The 23,553-nt window shown below is 36.3% G+C and overlaps 1 protein-coding gene across 1 annotated transcript; it reads right to left on the minus strand.

The window, feature by feature from the left end:
- Positions 1-5,835: 5,835 nt before the first annotated feature.
- LOC126704170 (ABC transporter A family member 10-like) lies at positions 5,836-23,255 on the minus strand. Its single transcript, XM_050403195.1, has 18 exons — positions 23,011-23,255; positions 22,004-22,316; positions 21,773-21,864; positions 21,496-21,616; positions 20,559-20,681; positions 20,324-20,439; positions 12,308-12,466; positions 11,274-11,436; positions 11,067-11,192; positions 10,887-10,970; positions 9,522-9,856; positions 8,843-9,043; positions 8,404-8,513; positions 8,194-8,278; positions 7,588-7,716; positions 7,384-7,489; positions 7,067-7,155; positions 5,836-6,261 (listed from the first exon to the last, which is right to left on the minus strand). Exons 1-18 carry the CDS (start codon positions 23,086-23,088, stop codon positions 5,962-5,964), a joined length of 2,730 nt encoding a protein of 909 aa, XP_050259152.1. The 5' UTR covers positions 23,089-23,255; the 3' UTR covers positions 5,836-5,961.
- Between the last annotated feature and the right edge of the window lie 298 nt (positions 23,256-23,553).

Genomic DNA, 23,553 nt, shown 5'->3' on the forward strand with positions numbered 1-23,553 from the left:
GCAGATGATGAAGGAAAGAGAAAGTAGACACTACTCATCTCACCACACACACAAACACTATTTCCTTAGGTGACTTAACTCTTTTTTTATGACCCATCTAACCTGTGACCTAACCTTTTTTAAAATAAATTAAAATAAAATTTCTCTGGGTGCACAACTCAAGTCAATCAATAATTTTAGCAACTGCTATTTTATGATCCTAATGTCCCATATGAATTAAATGTAAGCTTAACCATATGCATATAAGCTCTTAGACACCTTTCCCTTGCAAACTAGTTTTTAAGGGTGAGTTCTACCCATAAGTTTGTATCATTCACCCTTGAAAACCATTTTAATCTAGTAAGCCATTTTAGTTTAGCCTCTAGGTCACCCCCTCCAAAATCCGACCATAAAAACCTCAACTCATTTGATCCCATACTCAATGAGTTACGTCCAATTACTTGAAACTAAATGTTAGGAACTCATGAGTAGAACCCACCCTTGAAAAGGGACTTATAAATATATGTTTAAGCTTAATCATGTGTATATAAGCTCTTGGGCACCCTCCCCATGCAAGCCGGTTTTCAAGGGTAGGTTCTATCCATGAGTTTGTATCATTTACCCTTGAAAACCATTTTAATCTAGTAAGCCATTTTAATTTAGCCTCTAGATCGCTCTCTTCGAGACCTGACCACAAATCCACAACTCATTTGGTCTCATACTCAATGAGGTGCGTTCAATTACTCAACGTGGTGATTGGCTTTGATACCAAATGTTAGGAATCCATGAGTAAAACTCACCCTTGTTTAGGGGCTTATAAATATATGGTTAAACTTACGCTTACTCCATGTGGAACGGTAGGATCACTCTTGAAAACTGGTTTGCAAAAAGAGGATGCCCAAGAGCTTATATACACATGGTTAAGCTTACACTTAATCTATGAAGATTTTCGATGTTGAATCTACTATTGATGTGTATTAGATTATGGTGTAAGTCTTATTAAAGATTTACTTGTTCTTCTCTACTTAATATGTTGTGTTTACTTTTAAATTTTTATTTTTAATTTATTTATTTAGTGAGTTTTCTAGGTAATCTAACTTTATTACCTCCAATTAGACTCAAAATTGGCTATAAATTGGATAGTATTTGACGATAAAAAGTTTCCTCTGAATTTACTAACTTGGTTATGAATTGCAAGTCCTTGTTGGATTGGGAATGCGAAGTGCACTCTTAGACACTTCTGGAGAGAAGCTAATGGTTGTGCTAATCTTTTGCCAAAGATTAGCACAACTAGAATGTTATTGCTAATCCTTGTTGGCCTGGGAATGTTAGTTGTTGTAAATTGTAATTGAACTGGTCTTGGGCCTGTTAGTGCTAGTTTAGTGTTTTTGTTGGTCTATTACTATTTTTATTTCTTTTTTGTATAGTGTCTACGTAAAGTCTGAGTGGCTCCACCTTTATGTTGGTGTCTTTATAGACTCTATTTTTCAGTAATGAATCTTCTTTTTATTAAAAAAAAAAAAAAAAAAAAACAAAAAAAAAAGAAGAAGAAAAAAAAAAAACTTTATTGTAAACTGATGATGCACAAAAATCGTCATTAAGTTGATCGTCCACACACGTGCCAATGGGTGCACCTGAAGAATAAAAGAGAAGAACCAATCAAAGGGCATCGGTGGGGTACCGGTTAAAGACTCTCCGAAGGTTAAGTCAGTGATCGAAGAATCTCCAAGATCCCAATAGTGCAAGAGTTAAAGAGAATTCGCGTACCTTGATTTGTGAGGGTTTTGGGGTTTTTATAGTAGCATAGAGCTGACCTCAGTTTCTTGATGGAGAAGGTATTTCCTTACGGAGAAGATCTTTTCCAACGTCCATATATCGTGGGATTCTTTCCTTGTAGGGCTCCCTCAGATTATGGTGGAATGTAGAATGCAAGGCATTCCCATATTAGGTTCCTTGGAGGCTACTCAAGTCACGTGGGTGCCACGTGGCTTTGCCACCCATCTCCGTCGGGTCCGTCCACCTTAAAGAGTCTGTCCCCATTAAAGGGTCCATCCACCTTAAAGAGTTCGTCCCCATTAAAGAGTCTGTCCACTTTAAAGGGTCCATCCGTGTCTCTGCTTTCCGTTCAAGACGAGACTTCGTCTACCAGGTCTTTGACTGTCAGGCTATCTGGATTGTCTCTAGTTGTCACCATCGCTTTATTATTAGCTTAGCAAATTGGATCCGTCTGCTATGGGATTTATCTCTATCAATCGTCAAGGCAGAGCATGTCGAGCGGTGTCAAGGAAGGTACTTGATGACCGCTGGGTCCCTGACAACCCCTTAGTACTTGAAGACTCATTGATATGTGACGACTATCAGGGCGAAGCGTGCCGTGCGGTGTTAGGGAAGGTACCTGACGACTGTTGGGTACCTGACGACCTCTTGGTACCTGACGACCCATTGATACATGACGATCGTTAGGGCGGAATGTGTCGCACAGTGTCAGGGAGGGTACCTAATGACCATTGGGTACCTGACGACCCCTTGGTACCTGACGACCCATTAATACGTGACAACCGTCAAGGCAAAACGTGTTGTGCGGTGTCAGGGAAGGTTTCTGGCGATCATTGGGTACCTGACGACCCCTTGGTACATGACGACCTATTGATATGTGATGACCGTTAGGGCAGGACGTGTCGCGTAGTGTCAGGGAAGGTGCCTGACAACTGCTAGGTACCTGATAACCCCTTGGTACATGATGACCAATTGATACATGACGACCATCATTGGTTAATACAAATCTCTGACTAGGTTATCAAACTAAGAGCCTAGCTAGCCACAAAATATGTAGTCGCAACTTGCTAGTATGACCAAGTGACACAGAGCTATGATGATAGGACCCCGTGTGATAAATGATTTATTATTTTGTGTAACGGTTGCATGCAATATCCCCCTTACATGAGGGTGAACTCTACAAGTGTGAAACTCCCCCCATGTGGGAGAGATGTTGCATGAAACAGTTATACACAATACCATCTTGTGTTAATGGCAACCAATAAAAAAAATGGGGCTTATTAACCCCTTTTGAGTCAATGGAGAAACTCATGTCCCTCGACTTAGCTCTTATCCTTTTCTTTTGTTAGTTATCTTCCCATGAGGAAGATGTTCTACTTACCATAACTTTGCACAAATGTATGGAGTCACTGCTACTCTACTAAGAGAAAATAAGAAACTGACACCAATTCAAAACATGTAACTTAATTGAATGATTATATGTGTTATGTAAACAGAAGTTCTTGTTTCTGTGTAAAATATATGGATCCTAAACTATGGCATTATTTGCAATGTCCACCCTAAATTATAAATTTTTTAGTCAACACCCTATTTTGATGTTCTGCCGTTTATTCTAAAAAAAAAAAAAAAAAAAACCTATTTTGATGTCAATCATGATGTTAATCCCACTGTCCCAAAACTAGTGTTGGAATTTAACAAATTAGTGGATTGTTTAGGTGGTAGGATTAACTAATAGGTCACAACTAACAAATAGTTCCCATTAATTTGTAATTTCACCCTTATCAGACCATTAATTTATTCAATTTTGTACTGATTTTGGATGATAAATTAGAAATTAGAAATTAATCTCAAATTACAAAGTCAATTATAAAAATTTGTTGTTTATAGTAGATATTGCAAATAATCTATATTTTAGGGTGAATAATTACTATTAATTCCAAATTTATCATATTGTCTTAGAAGGTGGAAAGTAGCTAACACTGCTAATATGACTAAAATGATTCATGAACCTTATCATTCAAAGATGCAAATGTGACAATTCCAGTGTGTTTACACGCATGCAAAGTTGAAGGAGGTTCAATTTGAATCTAGGGAAAAAAAAAAGAAGAAGAAAAAGCTATGGTTGGACAGCTGAAAACTGAGTGTATGTACAAAGTAAAATTCAATAGATCTGAATGTTTTGTGGGATGCTCATGCTTGATGTTTGAGTTTAAAGGTTTATTATGCATGCATGCATTAACTGTTCTTAGCCAAGAGAAGGTGACAGAAGTCAGTAGTAGGTATGTCTTAGACCCTTGGAGGAATGATATAAGACTCAAATGTTGCAGTAGGAGTTGAAGATCCTATTGCATAAAATATAAACACAAGGAGTCCTAAAGTGGTACGTCCTAAGGGTCAGCCATGAGAGAAAAGGCTGAAACCAACAATGAAGAAAGTCATTGCATGACAGGGATTGTGCTCTTTATCATTAAACTAAGACACTAATTGGTTTTTTGGTGTAGAAAGAGATTGAACTCTAGATCTCTTATTCAACCATAAAAAATTTTATCAGTTGAGCTAACTTGAACCCAAACAACATTTATATTTATGTGTTATATATTAGCATGATTTTCGCATTGAATCGGTGTATCACATTAGCACTTGATATTGTATGGTTTAATGGCATAGGTGGATGGAAGTCCTATGGTTGCTAATGTTATGCAATTATATTTTGGAGAAAGTCCTCAACAGGTTGAAGTTAGCCGCGCGATGTCCACTACAGTTTCAAGTATATGATGCTTTTGTAAACCCATGTGCATATTAATTAATTTGGTTTTTAAACAATTTCATTTTTAACTAAATGGCACACTAAGTTTTAACCAACTGATATGATTTGTTATGCAGGGGTACTTTATGTTCATGTTGCATGAGGTTGATGGAGATGTAGACTTGACAAATCCAATACTTTCCCATAGCTATGTTTTACTGGTAATAATATAAAACGACATATTTGATTTGATTAAGCAGATGCATTAGCAGATCAAGGAAGCCCTCTCATTGGTTCATCATCTGCATTAGCAGATCAAGGACAGCCAGGACTCAGCCCAGCGTCACACCCCTAGCAGCAACGGCACACTAGGCCTGTTGTACACTTGTATTACTCCTTAGCATGCAAGGCTCTAATAAGGGCGTACGGTCTGTGTAATAAGGAGTGTTGAACTATCACCACTCGTCATGATTTGTAAGTATGTGACATACCCAAAAACTTTCTTTCTCTTTCAATAAGTAGGGGTGAAAATATTCGAACCCAAGTTCTTCTTATTCCAACTCTTCTTCCATTAGATCACTTTTTTTTGTCTTATTTGTTCAAAAGATCTTGAACAATTTGGTGAAGAACTTCAGCTGCATTGGAAATGTTTACATTATTGATTACCTGAGTAACTGACGGATGAGAAAAGTAATAATGTTACAATTGTTTGCTGTAAACTGTTGCATTATATCCTAGTATACTGAAACTCATACGGGCCATATATGATGCCACAAAACCAGAGCTTTTTTTTTTTTTTACAAGGCATTTCAAACTACTGAATGCTGATCTTAATTTTTGCTAGGGTCATTTTTTTGTTGTCTAATTATGTGTCAAAAGTTTTAATGTAATCATAATAATTTCCATGAATTCATTTTATTTGAATTGTAATTGGGTTGGGGGTATAAGTAGAAGATGTTAGAAGTTGATGTTCAGTATGCTGTACAAAGAAGTTCGCCTGAAGTTTGCCAGGCAGTTAGGTCAACCGAGATCATCAATACGGACTTCTGGAGGAGTTCACCTGACCTTGGCCTGACAGTTGGGTTGACTGAACTTTACGGAAAGTCACCGACCTAAGTTACCTTTGTTAATTTGGAATTGTTTGCATAACCAAGGACTATTTATAATTTGACTAATTAACAACTCGGCTTAATATTGGTTAATCCACATAGTAGGGGTATAAACAAACTTTCAATCTTTCTGTTTACGGCTTTGCAATGCCACATTGATTGCAGGGAGAACCCTTTGCAATGAAAGGACAACAAATATAAGTGTAAACAAACAAAACAAAGAGGTGAACTGCAGAGAAAATGCTTAATTACCATAATAATAACTACATTTAAACAATAAGGGATAGTAATGGTTTGAAAATAAGATTGGTATCAAAGTAAATTGCAGGAATCATTGAATGCATCTAACAGTCATGTCAGGGTGTTGGATTGACGGGCCTCACGTGAAACCTTGATGAAAACATCCTCCATATTGGTGTCAGCCAAACCCCAAGCAAAAACAGTGAACTTTCTCTTTGCAGTCTCAACTGCTTGGAATACATCTGCAATTCTAATCTCACTTTTCGGTATCTCAAACTTCTGGGTTCCAGATAATTGGTAAACCTTGCTGGCACTCGGTGAAAGATGTTGCACCATGTTCTCCACTTCTTCTTCATGATCCAAAGATGTTGTAATTGTAAACACATAAGACCCTCCATATCTAGCCTTCAGCTGTCAAACACCGTATGAATCCCAATTATGAAGTGTTATGAAGAATTAACTTATTCAATTACATTTTTATAGGAGAATTAAAAAAAAAAAGAAAAAAGAAAAAAAGAAAAAAAAAAGACCGTTAAATAGCTGTACGTTGGTGGGATGTTAGTGCCCTTGAACTTTGACAAAGATGGTTCACACCATAGCAAGATACTCAAAGTCAAGATGATACAGAAAAGAGCAAGCTAAATTGCATCGGAGCTCCAAAAGTCTCAAGAATGAATTTGAATGGGGGAAAAATGAGGCTGTTAACAAGCCTAAACAGTAAAAACTTTTGTCATCTAAGAATAGACTTAGGATCAAATCCTGCCTAGAAAATAGGGATTAAGAGATGGGAGATGGCCACCTCCAGTGAATAGTGTTGACTGCTGAGTGCCCAAGGGGAGGTAAATACAACATTTTGGTGTTGTAAAACCATCAAGCTTGATACAGGAATTTTGTGTCTTATAGTAATTTGACTGTTGGTGCTGATATTCAACATATTCATGAAAGAATAAATATAGGTGACGACGGGTATTGAGTACTTCAATACAAATCAAATTAATTGAGGATTTTTACTCAGTAGTGTATATGCAGTTAGCTTGAATGCGTTCCAATGCTTCTCAGTTGCTAAAGCTATCATGCATTCTTACGTTCTTATCATATGCATCTTCCTATCTAATATAGAAGTTAGATAACTAAAGATCAAAAACAGGAAAATCCATTAAGGACTACTAACTCAATAATTTCAAATCTCTATGAATAAGTTATATTATCGAGGTACCTCTTTTGGGTTTCCTATGCACTGCAAGCTGCCGTCAACAAAGAATCCTAATCGATCACAGAGGAACTCTGCCTCTTCCATTGAATGAGCTGAAACCACGCATACAAGCTTCATCAGTGAAAGTATGAGGGAAAATAACAAAGCAAAGGACCATATAGTAGGGCAAGGAGAAAAATAGGTTTTTAATTTTAATTTTAATTATCATCTACAAGCCTATAAAACTGCAGTTCCGTTGTCTATATGATCCAACATCAGCAATAATTGGTTTGTATTATTGGTGGGAGAGAGAGAGAGATAGAGAGAGAGAGAGAGAAAACTTGTTAAAATAATTGCCCGATCTTGCTTTGCATTCTTCACAACATTCCATAAGTTATTCCTTGAAGCTGGATCTAATCCAGTACTTGGTTCATCCATGTAGACAACCTCGTAGAATTCCAAGGATTACATCATAAATAGCATAAGATAAATATCCAAAAAGGTTTTAAGCAGCACAGTAAATTGAAACAGAAATTAAAACATACTCTAGGATCCCCAATTAATGAAATAGCTACACTTAGCCTCCTCTTCATGCCACCACTGTATTTTCCAGCTTGTTTGTCAGCAACTCCACCATGAAATAGGTTGAGACTCTTAAGAGATTCTTCTACTGCCTGAAGATAGAGCAAAGGAATGGACAAGTGAACTCAAAACATGTCATGCTGAAGGTGATCAGAAAATTAAAGCATTGTAGCAGCTTTATCACAATATTCTCTCTCATAGACACAAAACTAAGCTATCCATATACTGGACCCAGATATATACACTGCACAAAATTACCTTCGTTTGATGTCATGGTTGTTAGACACTAACAAATTAATACTTGGCATCGCACCAATAGCATCCCCCCTCTTTCTTTCCACCTTTTGAATAATTCTAATATTCACATTTCAAATTTATAGCTTAACTAGTGCAATTATCATATATCCTGTTACTTTTCCTACCTTGAGAATTTATAAGTAATAATAGTCCGTCAAAATATATGAGGCCACACTCAAATTCCAATATGCCCTCCCACAAGGATCTGTGGCTCTCAAATACAAATGAACCTTCATTCAACAAAATTGAGAGTGAAAGCAACATTGACTTACTTGTGTTAATGCAGAACCTTTAAGGTTCTTAAGTCTCCCATAAAATAGTAAGTGCTCCCTCCCTGTTAGTGTTTCCCAAAGCAGGCTGTTATCCGAGGAAAAAAAAATTATAAGAAAATACACAGACTTACAAATTCAAAGCAAAGGAAGCAGAATGAAAGGAAAAAAAAAAAAGTTTCCTTGACACAACTGGAGGATGATCTAGCTTACTCATGCTGTGGGCATACACCCATGCTGGTGTATATTTCATTCATATGAGTCCGTATATCAAGACCTTGAACAAATGCAGTGCCAGTGGTTGGCTTTGCAAGTCCAATCATCTGTCAACAGATATGTGTTTAACTCCTAAATATTGCATAAAGTACAAAAGATGATTTAATTTCTCTAACATAAGTGATTAAAATCCAAAGAGTGTCCAATCACAGTTTAATTAAAGTTTATTGCTACTTCCTAGTTAGTCAAGGTAAACTATATATCTTTAATCTATCCACAACATTAAATAATTTCAGGTTAGGAGGAAATAAAGGTAAATGCTTCAAAAGAAGCACCATTGAAAGCATTTTCTATTTGCTCCCACCAATAGGAAAACACGTATACAAATTCCCAAAAGTTTATTTCATTTGAAGAGACAAAGAACCTGTATACTGACCATGTTGATAAAAGAGGTTTTGCCTGCACCATTGGGACCAAGCATACCAAAACATTCCCCTCTAGGCACAGCAAGATATAGTCCTTGCACCGCGAGTTTTTCAGGGTTTCCATCACTTCCTAGGTATATCTTTTGCAAGTTATCACAAACAATGGCATGGCTTGTGCTTGATTCATGTAGCAATTGGTCAACCTTCTCCCTCTGGAAATAGATAAATTTGAATTATCATTTACATGAATAAAAGAGTTATGTCACTTCATTGAATAAGATGGATTTCACAACAATTTGAGGGACTGTATAAAATACACTTCCCATAACTTCTATACTGCAACAATCATCTCTATCACACAGTTTGAACCACACAGTTTGAACCAGGGAAGCATGGGGGTAGGGGAAGGAAAAAAATGAAGAGAACAAATTCTGATTGAGGCATAGAAAAAAAAATGTAATCATGAGGTTGAATAGACAAACAATCTGGAATTTTTTAATATTTCGAGATAATATCTAAAACAATGTATACAACACCTTGCAGATAAAGCACAGGATCAGAAAAAATTATGTTCTATTTATATTGGTTTTATGTCTATGTACTGAGTGCTACTAAAACTTCTTCATAACTCTCTACTGGTGGTGGTGGGTGAGAAATTTAGTATATGAAGTAGGATATAGAGAAAGTTACCTCTTGGTTAACATCAGCCTTATCCATCTGAACATTAAGTGTGGAGTCCTTACTTTGTAAACTAGGCTTCCAAAAAGATAACAGAGGCTTCTTTTGAGAATTTCTTCTTCTAACCCCGCTTCCTGGTGACACAAATCTATCTATACCATATGCAACAAAAAGCACCACCAACCAATCGACAAACATGATAATCAAGACCTCCTTCATCCCATTTTCACTATCGTTCAAATCTTCCCACCTCATCCCACCATCCAATTGAGCATATTGTGCAAACTCATATAACCCGCGATATAAAGAAAATCCTGGATATAGCTCCATTACTATAACCCACATTTCTGCAACCAAGAATTAGCCTCAGAATGATTAGAATTGGTGGAAAATATTCATGTGAAGGGTTGAAACAATGTGAAAAACACTAAAAAGGAAAATATCTAATTTACCAAATGATTGAGTGTGATACATGAACCAACACATGATTCAGTCAAACAACAAATTCAACTAAAGCAAAATGTCCACATTCCTCCACTCTCCTGAACATGGATGATCAAACAACTAATGCAACTTCTAATGGTAGTATCAAGCAAAGGTTCCATCTTACCTCCACTATTGGCAAGAAATCCATATAAACGACTAAAGTAAAGCATCAAATATTTACGTTTTTGCAATAGGATTCAGTTCTTAAGAGTAAAACTTTTTTTTCTTAGAAGCACTTAATCTAGTTTAATGTGTAAGCCACTCCACTTCACCCCTATTTATGAGAAAAGAAAGTAGCATTGCTCTTGCCCCAATTAAGTTTTGCCTAGCGTAGGGTTTTGATCATCCATTGGAAATATACCCCATTCATACAATTTTATTTACAAAATTTTTCATTACTTATATGCTAGAACAAGTTCAAAAGGTACTAAAGCATGGTTTTTCGGGGAACTCCATGCAAAATCAGAATATTTTTAGTGTATCAGTTCAATCAAACATAAACAGGATCCTGGGGTTTGCGCTTTCCATGCTCTTGTATAACCTATATAAATATCAATGCACAAGCAGCCTGGATGTAAAATAATTCCTTTGAGAGATTATTATTGTCTGTGACAACAAAGACTGCCTCTGATGTACATCTTTGTATCTCTAGTCTCAACCATTGGGAGTAGTTTTTGGATATCAACAAAAGAGTGAAAATCTGCAAGAAAATTCCTAGATATCAAGCTTTTGCTGTGTAAGATTGATTATCTTTTCTGCAAGGCCATCAATTGAAACATGAGCTATCATTAAATAAAACATCATGTTGAAGCCAAAAAAATCAAAGGTATATCTGTGAAGCCCTATGAATGAGATAATAGATACTCCTTTTTCACAATTTTTGCCACTTACTTGGAAAATAGTTACTTTCAACAAAAGACATGAAAAGGAAACTTGCTAAAAATCCTGTTCCAAAGACGCATATGTATGCTACCACTGCAAGCATTGAATTTCAAACATGACCATGTGTTAGTTAGTTAATCTTTTAGTTAGATATAGGGCTTTTACCCAACAATATAGTAAACCTCAAACCTGTAGCAGTCTTAACACTTGAAAAAAATGCAGCTCCTAGAAAGGCCAATGAAATTTGCAAGTTTATATATATGAAATAAAACAAAAACTGAATGCTGATGTCATTCAATCCAAAGAATTTTAAGCCTGAAATGAAAACAACTTGCATTTTAGCAACATACTAACAAATTAAAGAGGAAAAAAAATTTAACTGCCATGCATTCTTACCTAGAAGTGCACCAGATGCTACAAAAACCAACATGTAGATCGAAGATACAAAAAGAAAGTAAAGGTAGGAAATCATCCAATAAGGCCCATCTCCAAGCCCATGCATTTTCATCATGATTCTTAGTTTCTGTTGTTTCTCATAAACTAATGATTTCAAAGCAACCTACATTATTAGGCAACATGTTAAAAATATTCATAACCATAAGGTAAAAATCTATAGCCAAAAAGAAAAATAAAACAGATGTTAGATTCAATCATTGACCTCTGCTCTCAAGAAACTTAAGACATTGTCACAAGGTCTTCCAAGAGAAGGTTAATGCGTACCACTTAAGGCCTGATCCTAGGATTACAAGCAAATGTCATTGTAACACATTGATAGTCATAGATGTAGAGTTTGAATGATTTAAAATAGAAGAAATACGCATCTCTTCTCACATAACATAATAGCTCTCACTACTTGACTTCACCATGTACAATATCTTTTCATATAGGTTGCATGCTCAAGTGCAAATTCATGCGCACTGAAAATGATCAATTTTTCAGCATCTCCTCAGACACCTCCAACTAGTAGAATAATTCTGAATCCATTCGTTTGCACTTTCTACACATACATCTTTTTCTTTTTATTGGTGCGCATAGAGCTTTACAGACTTAAGAGTGGCGTGGACATCAATATCATGTATTGTTGGTCATTTCCAAAACTAGAATATTATAGTATAAGGAGTCAACTAAAGTCTAAAAGCATCACCAAGTAGATCTTTATAGAATTCCTAAGCATGAACTTATGAAGAGAATTATGACTAAATAAGGAGGGGGAAAAGAAAAAAAAAAACCCTAGCTATTCATGGCTTCTGCATATATAGAGAAAAAACAATTATGATAAACTAATGACAGGGCTTTCTTTTTCTTTTCCATTTTTTTCCCTGTCTATAAATGGTAATAGGGTGGCACAAATTCTAACAACATTTGTAAGAACATGCAAACCATATGGACAAGTCAAACAGTGCTAATGCAAGTAACAACAGGTCACATACAGGGAATAACTGTAGAACAACCCATGTGAAGAAGAGAGGACCAACAAGAGAAGCGATATCCAAGTTGGGAATGGCTGTTCGTTGGTGCATGTCTTTGACAAATTCAAATAACATTTGTGTACCAGGGCCTTGCAGAAAACGAAGGTACACATTGGATGCCTATCAAAAAAAAAAATATTGCAACATTTCAGCATGTACAATCATTTGTCATTTGATGCAAACATTAAGATACATATTAAATACTTAAAAACCTCCAAGGAAAGAGTCCAGTTCAAAGAAAAACATAAACCATATGAATGACATAAACAAATGTTAATGTACCATATTTCTTAAGGAAGCCTTGTTTCTAAAGGGAGTGAAATTGTTTCCAAAAGTGAATTATGAATAGTAGAATTCCAAATCAAATAAATTGAACAATAAAGATAATAGCATGTTATGTCATTTTGCAGCCAACTCATTGGGTGTGATGTCCCTAATATGACATGACCAAGCAAACCTCTAAAAGAAGCTGATTAAGTCAATCAAATGCTTCAATGAAAATGGAAATTTTCCATTTTTAACAAATATTAACAGGACATGCCTCTCTTGATGTAGACAAGTAGATATTAGATATTATTTAGTGATGTAAATTTCTTGGTAGCCACCATCACCAGGATGGGCTTGGATGGGTTTGAAATGATGTTATTTGTGAGTATGTGACCAAGTCAGGTTTGGAGCAGGGTAGAGTTTATGAGCTTTAGATACCCCTGGCCTGCCCTGCTTCACTTATACCCCAATCTAATATTTTGGCATATATATGCGTGTGTGCATGCATGCGTGTGTGTAAGGCTAAATACATGAAGTGGTTACAGTGAGATTTGGAGAAGCGTAGAATTTATAAACCAATTCTATCAAATATTAGTCACATGTTAGTTGAACTGTTCATGAAGGAATTTTGGAATTATGAAACCAACAAGGGGATTTTTTTTTTTTTTTTTGCCTTTGGAATTGATGCCACTACAAAACTCAAATTGGTAGTATGGTCCAGCACTTTTTTTCTATCACTCTTCAAATGTAAGAAAAAAATATCTAGCACTACTACCCACAAATTCTGTAGTTTAGATTGGGTTAATGAATCCAATCTGATCTTTGGGATTTTTTTTTTCAAAATAACACTCATTTTCAAACAATTTCATTAGTTAGGATTGATTTCAAACTATTTAAGAAACTAACATCTCAAGTCCCTTAGAATCAAGTTCACTGTAGCAACTTGAGTATCAAAGACTCGATTTCCATAAAAATCTACATGGAACTCGAGTCTTTCCACAAAAGAAAAGAATGCAAGTCTCTTCTTCTAGTCTCTTCCTCTTCTCAAAACAACCAAAGAAAAACGAAAGAGATAAAAGCATTTCCTCTTCTCAGAACAACCAAAGAAAAACGAAAGAAGAGCAAAGAAACACAAAGCAAATACAAAGAAACCCAGCAAGAAGAGCAAAGAAACCCAGCAAGCAAAGACAAAGAAATCCAGCAATACATGGTTGGAGCTGTTAAAGTGAGCACTGAAAGTCAAAGACAGAATTTGAAAATAGAGGAAGAAGAGGCATAACTGCTATTTTGTCTAACGGTCCCTTGAACAAAACGATGTTGTGTTACTTAAATGTATTCTGTCTTGAAGGGAAAACAGTGTCGCTTAAGTTAAATGGAACGAGGTCGTTTTGCACATCTCTTCTTCAACGGTGATAATTTTTGAAGTGCTTTGTTTCTATCTCTGAGTATGCTCGGTGCTCTTAACCTTGGCCTCTAGTGAATAGTTAAGCAATAACTGTCATCCAGGCTATCATCCCTGATTTCACGGATCAATGATCGCAAGGTGGTTGTGATTTAGTTAGAGCAATTTTGGCTTCTAGAAGGTTCTTGATGTATTGTAATTATGCTATATAAACAGACTAGTGTTAATGTATTCTATGAGCTTAATGAAATAGAATTTCTCTTTTCAGCTTTCCAGAAATCTCTCTCTCTCTCTGATTTTCTTGTTTTCTGCCATTGTTGACCAATCTTGCAAGCTCCAAAATTCTTTCATGGTATCAAAGCCACAATCCATGGCTTCAACAACACCAACAGAGATTGCTCAATCCACACACACAACTCCAATCCATACAACTCCTACTCCTTCAACCTCAACACAATCACCATTGCTATTACTCTCCAACATGTCAAACCTCATGTCAATTAAGCTTGATTACACTAACTACATCCCACGGAAGCACCAGTTAATCACAATACTGGAGGCTTATTCTTTGGTCGAACACATTGATGGCACAACACCAAAGCCATCACCTTTTGTCCTTGATGCTACAGGAAATGCAACTTCAGTTGCTAATCGTTAATTTCAAGCTTGGAAGATCAAGGATAAGGCACTTCTTTCCTTGATAAACTCAACTCTCACTCCACAAGTCGTCTCACTTGTTGTTGGTATCACTAACTCAAGGGAAGTATGGAACACTCTAGAACAGAGGTTCACTTCCACATCAAGAGCTAACATCATGAATCTCAAGCTTGAGTTTCAAGGTCTTAAGAAAGGAAATGAATCTGTGAATTCTTTTCTGCAAAAAATTAAAGTAGCTCGTGACAAATTCCTTTCTGTAGGAGTCATAGTTGATAATGAAAAGTTGATTTTCATTGTTCTCAGAGGACTCCCTAGAGAATTTGCACATTTCTATTATGCAATTTGAACTAGGAGTGATCCTATCACTTATGAGCAACTTGCCATCATGCTACAAAGTGAGGAACAAGCTATGACTGATTACTTAGATTCAATCTCTCACTCTCTTGCTATTTTTGCTTTTAATGGTAAAGCAAATAGAAATTCACAAAATCAGTCACAGAATCATGTATCTGGAAGAGGAAGAGGAGGAGGTAGGTACAACCATGGTGGAGGTCAGCAGCAGTTTTCATCACAAGCCACTCATAATTTTTCTCCTCAAAATTCTTTTCAAGGCTTCAAGCATGAACGGCCAACATGCCAAATTTGTGGGAAATCAGGACATCAAGCCTTAGATTGCTACCATAGGATGGATTTTGCTTATCAAAGCAAAAATCCTCCCACAAAACTTGCTGCTATGGCTAGTGCATCCAATGTAGCCATTACCAATAATCAAGATCCAAGGCTTGCTGATTCAGGTACATCAGATAATCTCACTGCCAATCTCAATAATTTCTCCATTCAGTCTCAGTACAAAGGACCTGAACAAGTCATTGTGGGAAATGGTCAGTCTTTGCCAATAAATCACATAGGTAATGCCACCTTACACACCAAATATCACAATTTCATTCCTAAAGATATCCTTCATGTACCAAGAATTGCTTTGAATTTACTTTCAGTTCATAAATTCTGTTTGCATAATAACTGTTCTAGTCATTTTGATGTGAATGAACTCAAAATTCAGGATATTCCTACGGGGAGACTCCTTTACAAGGGCTTGAGTGAGAATGGAGTCTACCCTATCTACTCTAAGAACTTCATCAAGTCATCACCACACATCAATTCTGAGTCACCTTCACAAAAGCATCACTCTTCAGCTGTTACTCAATTTCCTTCTGTTTTTCATGTAAATAGAGAAAATAAATGGTTGTTGTGGCACCATAGGTTAGGACATCCAAGTGATAAAGTTCTTGATGTAGCTTTATCTTCTATTGATAATTTATGTACCTCAGATAGTAATAAGAGTTTTTCTCATTGTAAACATTGTTTGAATGGTAAAATGCATCAATTTTCTTTTCCTATTTTTGATTTTCAAGCTTCAAAACCTCTTGAATTGGTGCATTTTGATGTTTGGGGTCCAGCTCCTGTCATATCCACAAATGATTTTCAATATTACATTCTCTTTGTTGATGAGTATTCTAAATTTACTTGGCTTTACCTTCTTAAACACAAGTCTAATGTTCTTGATATCTTTAAGTTCTTTAAAGCAATTGTTGAGAAACAACTTGATTCCAAAATCAAAGTTTTGAGAACTGATAATGGTGGAGAATTCACTTCTAATTCCTTCAAGCATTTTTATTCTACACATGGTCTTATTCACCAGTTTTCTTGCCCTCACACACCAAAACAAAATGGGGTGGCTGAGAGGAAGCATAGGCATATAGTTGAGTGCTCTCACTATGCTCTCTCATTGTCAGTTACCACCTTCCTACTGGTCCTATGCTATCTCAACAGCAGTACACATCATCAATAGACCTCCTACTCCCATTCTCAAGAATTCAACTCCTTGGGAAATCTTATTTCAATCAAAACCTGATATTACTCACTTAAGGTCTTTTGGTTGTGTCTGTTTTCCCTTACTGAGATCTTATAATACGCACAAGCTGATGCCACATACCACTCCTTGTATCTTTCTTGGTTACATTTATCAAGACCCTGTCACTTCTCGAGTCTATATTTCAAGACATGTCCATTTTAATGAAACTGAGTTCTTTACTCCTCAGTCTTTAACCATTAGTCCAACCATTGCACCTAGTCCAACCACTGCACCTACTGCACAATCTTCCGCACCACTGATGCCTACACAAAGTCTTATTCCTTTCCCATGTGCCTCATCTGACTCACAGCCTGCTTTCCTTCACACCACTACATCAAAAACTTCATCTAACCAGTCCTTCTCACTACCTATTTCTGTTCCTCAATTTGATCACACTTAATTACCTATTCTTTCTCCCCAACTATCACCATCCCCTTCTCCATCTACTTCTCCATCACTTTCAAGTCTTGCCCCTACCTTACCTACTTCACCTACCATTGCTATACCTACTGCCATTTCCTCAGCTGCTCCACAAGTTCCTTCTACTGTCAATACTTATCCAATGATCACTAGGTCCAAGGATGGGATTTCAAGCCCAAAGCCCTTGTTGCCAAGGCTGTAGCTGTTCCATCAGCAACTACTGCAGTACCATCTACCTCATGCCCAACCAATTCAATTGCTGCTAAGGGTGTTGATGTTCCATTTTAGTTCAGCAATTCTGCAGTGTAGTGTACTAAATCCAAGAAAATCAGTTCTACTCCTAAGCTTGATTACACTATTACAAAACCACCATCCTATAGGATTGCGGCACAATACCCTCAATGGTGTTCTGCAATGGATGATGAATTTGCAATGCTCCAAAGGCAGGGTACCTGGGTTTTGGTTCCACCCTCTCCATCTTAGAATCTGGTTGGTTGTAAGTGGATGTTTAGGCTCAAGCATAACGGTGATGAGACTACCAACAAGTATAAGGCCAGGTTGGTTGCAAAGGGGTTTCATCAGCATTATGGGGTTGATTTTGAGAAAACCTTCAGTCTAGTTATCAAACCTCTTACTGTGAGGATTATTCTATCTCTTGCTGTCCAATTCAACTGGCCTCTTAGGCAGCTTGATGTCAACAATGCCTTCCTTCATGGCTATCTGAGGGAAGAGGTTTACATGGTTCAACCTCTTGGTTATGTGGATCCAGCTCATCCCAATCATGTTTACAGGTAACTGAAGTCTCTCTACGGTCTCAAACAAGCCCCTAGAGCTTGGTTTGAGAGATTTTCCACACAATTGTTGCATATGGGTTTTCAGGCCTCTCTAGTTGATTCTTCCTTGTTCATTTTTAGACAAGGCAAATTGGTGGCCTATCTTCTTGTCTATGTTGATGACATAGTCATGATTGGGAACAATCCCCAATTCTTGTCTTCTTTGATTGCTCAACTCAATGCAGCCTTTGAGCTTAAGGATTTGGGTCCCCTTCATTACTTTCTTAGTCTTCAAATCACCAAGACTTCCAAAGGCTTATTTTTTACTCAGACCAAGTATGCTTAGGATTTGCTTCTCAAGGTCACTATGCACTCATCCAAACCAGCTCATACTCCTTGTGCTCCCAATTCCAGATTGGTTCCTAATGAGGGTCCCTTCCTTTCCAATCCTCATGCGTACAGGAGTTTAGTGGGTTCACTTCATTATTTGACCTTAACAAAGCTTGACCTCAGCTTTGCAGTGCAGCAAGAGTGTCAATTTAAGTCTGTTCCCACTGATTTGCTACTACGAATTCTAAGGAATGTCAATAGTACATTGCACTATGGAGTGTTTCTTCAACCTAGGCCTCTCTCTCTTTCAGCCTTTTCTGATTCAGATTGGGCAAAGGATCCTTTTGATAGGCGTTCTATTACTGGTTACATGGTCTAACTAGGTTACAACCCCGTCACTTGGAGTGCCAAGAAGCAAGAGACAATTTCAAGATCTTCAACTGAGTCTGAGTATAGGGCTTTAGCCACAACTGCTGCTAAGCTTTCATGGCTTCACCAAGTGTTGAAAGATCTTGGTATTTTTCCCCTCCTTAACTCTGGTGTGATAATATTTCTGCACTTGCCATTGCTTCCAATCCTGTCTTTCATGCTCACACCAAACATGTGGAGGCGGATTACCACTTTGTTTGAGAAAGGGTGCTTCGCAAAGATCTTCAAGTGAAGTATTTCCATGAGTGATTAGCTCGCTGATATATTCACCAAGAGCTTATCCACCTCTTGCTTTGTTTTTCTCAGGTCCAAAATCATGATGTCTGTTGACCCAATGGTTTTGAGGGGGGATGTTAAAGTGAGCACCGAAAGTCAAAGGCAAAATTTGAAAATAGAGGAAGAAGAGGCATAACAACTATTTTGTTTAACAGTCCCTTGAACAAAACAATGCCATGTTACTTAAATGTATTCTGTCATGAAGGGAAAACGGTGTCACTTAAGTTAAATGGAACGAGGTCATTTTGCACATCTCTTCTTCAATAGTGATAATTCTTTAAGTGCTTTGTTTCTATCTCTGAGTGTGCTCGATGCTCTTAGCTATGGCCTCTAGTGAACAGTTAAGCCATAACTGTCATCCAGGCCATCATCCCTAATTTCACAGAGCAATGATCGCAAGGTGGTTGTGATTCAGTTAGGGCAGTTTTGGCTTCTAGAAGGTTCTTGATGTATTGTAATTATGCTATATAAATAGACTAGTGTTAATGTATTCTTTGAGCTTGATGAAATAGAATTTCTCTTTTCAGCTTTCCAGAAATCTCTCTCTCTCTCTCTCTCTCTCTCTCTCTCTCTCTCTCTCTCTCTCTCTCTCTCTCTCTCTCTCTCTGCTTTTCTTGTGAGGAAGATTAACTTTGCTCAATTATATCGGTCAGATCCTTTATCTTCACTCTGTTCTTGTAATGTTGCCTTCTTCTTCACTCTTGTGTTGTTACCTTCATCTACATCATGAACAAGGAAATCAAGTCTCTTAGGCTCGGGTTCTAAGAGCAAAATCGAATTTCTTAGACTCGAAATGTTAGTTTTCTAAATAGTTTGGAAACGTTGCTAACTAATGAAAATGTTTGGGGATTGATGTTAGTTTGCAATTTTTCCCATGATCTTTGCTTGATAAACCAGATACAAGCCTAATGGTGATAAGCAAGATTAGTGATCAAGTAACCCCCTCTTTTCATTGGGACAATTTCTAAAAAGTAGGAGTTGAGGTCATTTTTGTAGCATGAAAGAGTTCATTTTTGGGATTCAAAAAGGGACAAGCAATTAGCTTACTTGCCCTAATATAGAATTTTCGGATCTGAAAACAAATGAATTAAAGCAATGGCTATACACTATTTTTGGGCCAAGCCTTTTGATAACTAGTCTTCTATGGAAGTATTGATTTTACATGTTTATAATTTTGGAAATCTATTATGTATGATACTAAATGGTAGTTAAATTAGTAAGCTTTGCTTATAGGAGAGGAAGGGGAAAGGATTGAGAAAGGAAGAACCGAAGAAGGAGATTAAATAGAGGGTGGATGGTTCCAAGATTTTCTTGGTATGGGGAGGGAGAGAGAGAGAGGAGGTTTTCACCCAGGTTCATATTTCTTCATAATCTAATAACAATCTTAATCACATGCAAGAATTCAAAATTAAAATGGAACTAGGCAGAGCCCAAAAAAACAAAAGACCAACAAATACTAGCATGACAAAAGAAATCAAGAAGTAATCAAGTTTCAAGTTTCATATACTTACCAGATTCACTGAGCGTGGAATTCGAAGCAATACATTGTCACCTGTCTGACCATATGTTGAATTGTACCAGATGCTCACATTAAAATTGTTCTTGTTTGAGTTTAGAAAATCATAGGCTGTGAAAATATCAAACCTTAAGTATTTTCTACTTATTTTCATTTTTTTTTTTAATTGAACAACCTCGGTAGTTCTAAAGTCACACAAAACAATTAATACAAGGATTAACTGGACTAACCTGCAATTATCTCATTAATCTTTCCATGTAGATTCCCTTTATAATAACCCTTATATAACTCATCATTTACCAAAGTAGAATCATTGCGCCACAAAACCAAACCTTTGACACATTCTGTTGGATCTAGGAAAAAGAAATTAACAAAGAATTAGTATGTTTTATGCAAACAACTTTCTGTCCCTATTGGGGGGGGGGGGGGGTGTCTGTGAGAGAGAGAGAGTATGAGGCAAGTTGACAACATTGTATTAAACTATTAACTTAGTGCACATGGACCTAGTAAAGTTCACCCAGATTTAGATAAGTCCTGGTAAGTCCCACTTCTAACAAAACAAGCTCACACACCATTAGACTAAGTCTAATTTGACAGTTTTTCATCCTTAGTAAGAATAATTGTCAAGCATCAAATCCATAGATAGTTCAACTATGACAGAACCTGACCATTCTCAAACACCAAAAAGAAGCTTCCCCCATTAAACCTGCATGCTACAAACCAATGAATCTGCTAACTTTACATCCATCAAGCATTCTGAAGGGAGAACCATGGCCAAGAACTTTTTTCTAAAATATAAAGTATGGTTAGTGGATGGAATTTTAGAAGATTAATAACCTTTTACCTTTAAAAAAAAAAACTGGAAGGGTTCATATACATGAGCAATACCACTAATAATTGTTGCATATATCTTTCATATGAATGCATTTAACATACTTGTTTTCTTGTCATTATTCTTGAAAAGCTGGCATGTTCTTTTGTGTCAAATTCATAAGCAAAGCTATTTGCAAAGAACATGTGCACAAGGTGTGGTTTGACATTACAGGTAAAGATAAGTTGTTTTCACAAACCATATACACAGGATATGTACAAAAAGCATTCTTGCGTCCATGCAACATATATATGAAAATTCTTGAGCAATGAGGATAAAAGGAGAAGAAACCTCACCCACTTCAGGATCAACAACGTTAGTTAAAAAGTTGTTTGTGCATTGACGTTGGACAAGATAGATTATATCATCTAGAAATTTTAAAGGAATTAAATATTGAGGAGGCATTGATGATGATCCCTGTGACAATTACAAAAGTCGCATTAGCAGCAAAAAGCTACCAAGAGATTGAGAAGCAAAATAAACAATATACTATTGATGATGGACATGAAATTAAGGTATAAATAAAGAGAAAGAGGGAAAAATAAATAAATAAACGGAGGAAAGACAACTTACTAGAACATTGGCAGCTACACTAGCCAGGTCATTGTAACTAGCCATAATTTGAGAGGTATTCAAAGAGCTTGTAATCATGGTCCCAGCCAAAACTATCAAAACATTCAGAGTAAGTTCAACCAAATCAATTAGAAAAAACTATTTCCATAATCCAATCAAGTGAAACAATCAGCTATTTAAGTTAATTGAATCACATGTACACACACACAAGAGGCAGAGAGAAGAGTATACTTTCTCCAAGAGAATGATTTTTCCCTGTGAGAAGAATAGTTGCAGGACAAGAACCATTCCTCCTGCATGACTCATCTGGCAAGTCATTAAATGGGAAAAAATCAGTTCTGACTGCACGATAGGGAGATCTTGGCACTTGTAACAGTGGAGGTGTTACTGGAATCTCGGGAGTGGGACAATTGAAATTGGTTTTTGGGTCACATTTTTTGGCATGTTTTATGACATTATCATAAACATGTTGGAAGACAACAATTAGTATACAGAGCAAAGCAGGATAGCAAACGAGCAAAATATTTGTCCTCATATTTCGTTTCTGCAAAAAAAAAAAAAAAAATGATAATATTAGCTGAGCAATAACAAAATTAACCATAAATAAATAAATATTTTCCTTTGATGTTTTGAAGATATAGATCGATAATTGGCTTTGATAATTTATTTGTTTCATTAGAAACACATTAGCTTTATACAACACTACCCATCAACTATTGAAAACTTTGTCATATGAATCCATAATTGAGAACCAGCCATATAAAAAATTGATCCGTATCAATGGCTATTACTGAATTAAAAGACTGATTAAAAAGAAACTCAATATATCCCAACAAAATAAACCAATGATCAACAAATAAAGAAAAAAGCCATAAAATTAACAAAATGACAAAGAACAATGAGAAAATAAATAATGAAAACATTTACAAGCACGTTTGGACAATCTATGATATTTGAATTGCCTCATTTTGTTTACAAGTTATCATTTTTACATGGATAGTAGCCTGGTAATAGGAACCTGAATTGTTGGCTTTTCATGATAATATTAAAAATAACAAGTTACCATGAATTTGATAAGGTAAATATTTTCAATGGTGTCATTTAACATAATAGATCATAAGTTCTAAATTCTATTTCTACCAAAGTACCAATGCATGCAGACACTCAATGTACAATTGTATATGGGAGCACAAATTTAACTATGTAGAGAGAGAGAGAGAGAGAGAGAGAGAGAGAACCTGAAAAGTTAAGTTCTTTCTGAGCAGAGCATTGGCTTGAGTCCAGAAGCTTGCAGGACCATGTGATGGACCAGCCATTATCAAAGCACCCAGAAGCTTAAATCTTATTGAAGCCTTTATGTTGGTTACTGGGCTGCAGAATTGTCTTGGTGTCTTTCTTTTTTGTTCTCTATTCCTCAATCAATCCAAGATGAAAGGCTCAGTTTCCCTGTTCAATGAAATTTTTTCTTTCTTAGACAAAGAAACAGCGAGTCTCTCTCATTTGATATATGGGTTAAGTGACTTATGTCTGTTTACTCTTCCAGTTGCTTTCTCTTTTGTATCTGCGCTGGTTGAATGCACCAATATTTGCGTTTCCCACCCTTCACCACCTTTTTCTTTTTCCTTTTTTATATAATTGTATTGCTTGGGAAAATTTAAAATGTGAGTTGAGCTACAAAATTTCTTAACAGACAATTACTACTTTAAAATGCTTAGTTACTGAAAAGTCAAGTCACATAAATGTGTATTTAAATTTTGGATATTTTTTTTCTTAGTAACTAA

Source organism: Quercus robur, chromosome 10 (assembly GCF_932294415.1).
Source record: "Quercus robur chromosome 10, dhQueRobu3.1, whole genome shotgun sequence".
NCBI classification, from domain to species: domain Eukaryota; kingdom Viridiplantae; phylum Streptophyta; class Magnoliopsida; order Fagales; family Fagaceae; genus Quercus; species Quercus robur.